At 35.5% G+C, this 6,478-nt stretch overlaps 1 protein-coding gene across 1 annotated transcript; it reads right to left on the bottom strand.

Moving 5' to 3' along the window:
• LOC109844885 lies at positions 2,029-3,573 on the bottom strand. The gene is made up of 2 exons (XM_020414054.1): positions 3,371-3,573; positions 2,029-2,634 (listed from the first exon to the last, which is right to left on the bottom strand). The coding sequence occupies exons 1-2, from the start codon at positions 3,479-3,481 to the stop codon at positions 2,188-2,190; spliced, it is 558 nt and encodes a 185-aa protein (XP_020269643.1). The 5' UTR covers positions 3,482-3,573; the 3' UTR covers positions 2,029-2,187.

The raw sequence follows: 6,478 nt of genomic DNA, 5'->3' as shown, positions 1-6,478 counted from the left end.
CAAAAATATGAGGAATAGGCCTAAAATACTTATTAAATTTACTCTCCATTTCAAAAATTATACTTCCAAAAATATCATCCATACGATATTTTGTAAAATTTTTTTGAATATTTAAAATTTGTAAAGCAGCTAAAGTAATAGTTGGATAATAACAACCAGATAATAACATAGTAGCATCATAAAAAACTTGTAACATCTCATTTAATTTACATATAACTGTCCATTCATCTTCAGTTATTCCATAAGCACTACCAGAGCTAGAACTAGAAGCATAAAAATTTATAAAATCATTTATAATTTCTTTATATTCTATTGCTACAGATAACATTGCATAGGTGGAATTCCACCTATGGTCAACATCTTTTGGAATTAGTCTAGGCTTATAATTTTTTCTTTTACAACATTGTTTCCATCTTTTAATTCTCATTTCAGAAGCATTATGCATATTAGTAACTGTTCTAACTTTTTCTATCATGGGTTTAATTTCAGAAAATGCACTTTGAACAATTAAATTTAAAATATGACAGATACATCTAACATGAAAAAGCTCACCATGACATGGCAATGACAAAGTTATTTTCAGAAAATCAACAGCTACATTATTATTACTTGCATTATCTAGTGAAAGAGTAAATATTCTTTGATCAATTTCTAGTTTCATAAGTTCTTCAACAATTAAATTTGCAACATTAATACCAGTGTGTGACTCTTCAATTGCAATAAAAGAAACAACTCTTTTAAACATTTTCCAACTTTCATCAATCCAGTGTGCTGTTATACATAAATAACCAGTTTGCACTCTAGATGACCAAATATCAGAAGTTAAAGAAAATTTGCAGTTTAAATTTTTAAAATAAGAAATTATTTTTCCCTGTTCCTCAACATAATATTTTAAAATATCACGTTGACAGGTTTGACGAGAAAATTTTGTAAATGCAGGATAAAAACCATCTCTAAATAAATCTTCAAATTCATCATCTTCTACTAATTTAAAAGGAAGGTTTTTAAGAACAATAAACCTGATTACGCATTTCCGGGCTCGGGCAGCGTCATAATTCCAACTGCCGAGGGTACCTGAAGAGGATGATTGGGAAAGCATAGACTGCCGGATATCACCTTGTAGATTTTGGCCTTTGTTGTGTTTTTCAATATGCCGTTTGAGATGGTTGGTGCCGCTCTTATGATGAGCTTTGAATATCTGGCCGCACAACGCACATTTCGCATTCTGAGAGATGATCCTACCGTGTTCATCCTTGGTGACGTCTATCTTCTCAAAAAAATTCCATACATCAGACCTCGGCCTTTTTGGAGCTCTTGGTGCCGTAGATTCGTCGCCACCAGATTCAGGATTAACACCGGTAGGATGAGGAGTTGTTGTAGGAGGACTCATCTCTGGATCGGTAGGAGTTGCATGTTGCTCTTCATAATCAGACCCAGAAGCCATTTGTTGGAAGTATTAGAAAATACAAAAGATTATAGGATAGTATATTAGTATGAGATAGTATAAGATTGTATAAGAGAGTAGTAGAGAGAGAAATAGATGAGTTTTGTTGTGAGAAAATGAATTGAAACCCCCCCTCTATTTATAGAAGCAGCCCCCTAGGTAAATGACCAAAAAACCCTCGAAAAATAGCCGTTTTTTGACCGTTTTAAGGGGCAGAACCAGTGCCCATTTTTGGGCACTGTTCCGGGCCCGGGCCGGGCCCGGACAGGGTTCGCCAACGGCGACCCGGGCCCGGCCGGGCCGGGCCCCGGCCGGGCCCGGGCTGCAATAGCCATTTATTTTCTCTTCTACCTCATTCTTATCTCTTATCACAACAAACATCCTTGCAAGTCTAAGAAAAGAAATCAAAATAATAAATAATTGTCCTAGACTGCAATAGCCATTTATTTTCTCTTCTACCTCATTCTTATCTCTTATCACAACAAACATCCTTGCAAGTCTAAGAAAAGAAATCAAAATAATAAATAATTAAACACGACATATGCAAAAAAAAAAAAAAGAACATAAAAGAGGACCAACAAAAATTCATCATCATAATTTCAAAACGGTCTTCTTTTCTCTTTTCTTCTTTTTCTTTATCCTTCCCCCTACATTCAAAATCCCAAAAACTATTCCCCCTCTTCCTCAAAAAGTACATATATAACCCATTTTATATATCACGCCCTATATATTTTTCAACGCCGCTAATTATTGTTTGGCGAACTAGCTGAACAATTAAGATCAACAAGTTTTGCCTTCTTTGGAAACGGCACGTGCGAGTCACACCTAGGACACCTGGGGTCCACCTTAGGTACTAGCAGGTACTGAAAGCAACCGGGACAAACGGTCAACATCATGGACCCACCACTAACCATACCCGAACCCCAACCCGAACCCGATTCATCCTGGCCGTTCGCTGGCTCCTTTTCAAGAGCGCGCTTCTTCGAGGTCGAATGAGATCCGATCGGTTTCGGGTTCGGATTTGGGCTCGGATTCGGGGCCCGCATGGCGCGCTCGAGGGCGGACTTGACTTTTTCTAGAGTGCAAACGCTGGCGAAGGAGGGCGCTGGAGGTGGGGGCAGATTAAGATCGTGGAGCTCGCGGGACACTGGACCGGATTTGAGCTCCTGAGAGCAGTTGGAATTTGTAGACTGCTCAAGGAAAAAAAAACAGTGGGAATTTTTGTTAATCTCCTTTCCAAGAAGGAAATCCAATTTAAATCGGGCAAAAATTGAAAATTTAAATTTTATTAAACCATAAGGTTAATTAAAATAAATCTACTTCAATTCATCTATGAGAATCATTTACTCTAAAAATTCAGCAAAAAACCCGCTTGTCCATAAAGTTCAACAAGAAAACCTTCTAATCTATCGCTTCAATAAAATTTATAAGTATTCACGGTAAAATGATGTGGACAGTTTGAAGGTTTCAATACGGCTCTCACTATTTTAGATTCGATTCGGATTGGATTATTAAAAAAACAAGATTTTTGATTTTATACAAGGTCTTCAAAATTAACAGATTGTGAGAAGGGAAAAAAACTAATTTTCAGACAATATGAAAATATAAATATTTACCATTAACCGTTAATTATATAATTATGCCTCTCTGAACAAACAGAACTCCATTGGTTTCATTAATGATTGTAGATGAGTGGATAATTTTTACACTTCATCGAGGGGCTTCCCTCTAAAGACGTGGTACAACCAAGAGGATTTCATGCAATTTCAAAAGTAAAGAAAATGCTTTTAAAAAAGCAAACAAAAAAAAAAGATCGATTTATTTGCAAAAAAATCATAATACTCAGAAGTAAATTAACAAGAAAACCCATCAAGATCTTGACATGAGAAGTTGAAGAAAAATAAATCAAGAGAGTATAGAGATTACCAAAGGCTCGAAATTTTTCTCCCAGTGCTCCTTGTCACCCAACAAATCCCTGGTCACCAGCTCCTTCTTCTTCTCATCCCCATTTATCCCAGTGCTCACATCTGCCGCCATTAATTAATGAAACCCAAGAGAGAGAAAATAAGAACAGAGTAGGGGTTTAGAGAGAGAGAGAAACAGAGGGCGGAGAGAGAGAGAGAGAGAGGCGGTTGGTAGAGAGGACAAGGACAGGATGAGAGAGGAGGGGGCTATTTATAGGTGGTTTAAGATTTTAATTTTACAACAAGCATTTATTGGTGGAAATCTTTGTTTGAGGGGGGGAGATGTATATTTTTGAGATTAAATTAATAAGATAATTAGTGCAAGATGATTCCATGTTATTTGCTTCATTATCTAGATGGGAAGGTCTTTATTGTGAGTTCAAGGAATCTAGGGAAGGAGGGGGGAAGTAATGAGAGGACACACAATATGTGTGTATAAATATGTGATTTATTTAATATGGTAGTTATTTATTATTTTATTTCAAATAATTTTTATTGTATACCAGAACTTTCTTGCGTATGAGCAACGCGTCTTGGAACATACTGGGAGGGTACGGAGGGCAATTCAGATATTATAGATAGCTCCTCTAAGATTTACTACATCCTACTAATATGAAATGATCTGATATGGTTTGTATATTTTTATACGGCGAGGTTTAGTTTTGATGAACGCATTTGAACCCGCTTGGGATTATTTTATTGGTACATATCATGATTTTGTATAGGAATATTTATATTTGTTGGAAGATTAGAAATTTTTACAATGAAGGTTTATAAACGAGTTAACCATATTTTTGTTTTCATAAATTGAGCAAATATAGGGATATTTGCGCTTTAGCGTTCCAATATTACACGCGTTTTTAACTCTGATACCCTAAAGTTTTTTTCTTCTTCAAAATTTTGGTTCCCTAAAGTTTTGAAAATAACGCTAACTTGACAATATAATGCCCAAAAATTCTAGCTTTGCCCCTCACTTTCTGCAAACTCTAATAATAATAATAATAATAATAATAATAATAATAATAATAATAATAATAATAATAATAATAATAATAATAATAATAATAATAATAATAATAATAATAATAATAATAATAATAATAATAATAAAAGGTGAGCAGAGTGTTTCTCGTTCACTTTCCTAATATTTATATTATTGAACAAAATTGATGTCGGCCCCTTTGCACTTTGGGTTATAGATAGTCAAATTGAACCTGATCAAGCTAAGAAAGAGTGAAACTTTAGAATATTTACACGCGTATATAGGCTTTGATTCACACATCGCAGCTCATTTTTTGCTCACGCAGACCGTGGCAGCATAAATTAACGCATCCATTTCAACGCATAACTACGAACTGTTGGAGTTGCTCAGAACGAGGGTTAATTGGTGTGTTGCCGGTGAAGCTATTGTTATTAATATAGCAAGCTAACTTTCATGAATAAAGTGTGTACTTGCTGTAGCCAGGGATGTTTTTGGGTGTAATATGTACATCCCTCTTCTGTCAGTGGGAGCTAGGCACTTCTATTATAAGAACCCGTCTGTTTTCATGTATAACATCATTTTTAGAGTTGTCATTTATGATCATCGGTTCATGTTAGTCTAAGGGATGTAGACTCAAAGCTCGAATCAAACAAATTGTTGGATAGCAGGCTTCCTAATATGTTTTGGTAACATGATTCTTAATCTGTTTTGGTAACGGATTGTTAGGATTCCTAACTTGTTTTATTTTTTGGTTTTAGAACTCCTAGTCTGTTTTGGTTTTAGGTTTTCTATATATACGGAACGACTTAGAAGAGATTAGACATCAGAAAAAAAGGGTTTTGAGAGAATTCTTCAGAGTGATCTCAGAGAGATTAAATCTTATTTGTGGGCATTGTAATATTCTTTAATATTAATCAAAGAATTATGTTGTGTGGCTCCCGAGGACGTAGGCACGATTGTCAAACCTCGTTAAAATCTGGTGTGTTTTTTCTTGTTTACTTTCCTGTAATTTTTTTTATCTTTTATTTGCTGTGATTTTCCTACTTTCCTACTTTTAAACACAAGACCTAGAAGGGTAATGGTTCGATTTGATTGTTTCGAATCCCCAACAGTTCAGTGGTGAAAAAACATTCGAGCCATACACATGTTCACTTTAGTCCATTCGATGCATTTTTTTCACAAAGAATGCCCCAGATATTGATTGTATACGCGGGGGATTTTGGGATGGCTTTTGCACAATTGGTTATTTAGCCTCAGTTTATAATATTGAGATTTTGGGATGGCTTTTGCAAGTGCGCACTGTGTTGGGATAGTTTCGTAGATATATGCATATATTATTTGCAAATATGAATATCAAGGGGTGTCTAAGACCCGGCCCGTAGGCTTTTAACTAGCTCGGCCCGATCGAAAACTAGATCTGAACGCAAATCATGAACAATGACTCAATTATGAATTGAAATTTACCGTCATGTAAATTATTTCTTGTATCCATCCGTCTAATAAATGTCAAATACTTGTATATATTTGGATGTTGATTTGAATATTACCGGACATCACAAATCAAAAGGAGTCCGTGTTTATTTCAACATGATGTTCAGGTGCGTATATGTCACATCAACCATCATCCAAGCATTGCCATGAAGAGATCATGCATAAACTTTACATGATTAATTTGTGAATATACCATCATGTACTCATTAATGTATCTTATACACGTACTTGTCGTGCTTTAATTAAACAACCACCGCACGCAATTAATCACCACATTAATTAGCCCCAACCCTTTTAGCCATCACGCAGTTGGTTAATAATTAAATTGACGAGGTGGTAGGATCAATTAATAAGAGGCTTAGGTGTTTGTCCTCCACGTGGGCTACTTCCTGTTGTGAAACCAATTGCACTGGGCAAGACTCACACAGTAGCATGCTTTTATGGTGAATGATGCACGAGATCAGGAGCTGTGCTTAATGTTCATGGACTCGTTCACTCATCCATTCAAGCCGTAAAAAGCTTTTATAAAAGATAGGTTACAATTACGTCAATTTCTCCATCAAAATAGTGACAGTGGAATATTATTGGTCACATTTT

The sequence above is a fragment of the Asparagus officinalis genome, chromosome 6 (assembly GCF_001876935.1).
Source record: "Asparagus officinalis chromosome 6, Aspof.V1, whole genome shotgun sequence".
Classification (NCBI taxonomy): Eukaryota; Viridiplantae; Streptophyta; class Magnoliopsida; order Asparagales; family Asparagaceae; genus Asparagus; species Asparagus officinalis.
Note: the sequence above shows the minus strand (reverse complement) of the source record. Positions and strands in the feature narration are given on the sequence as shown.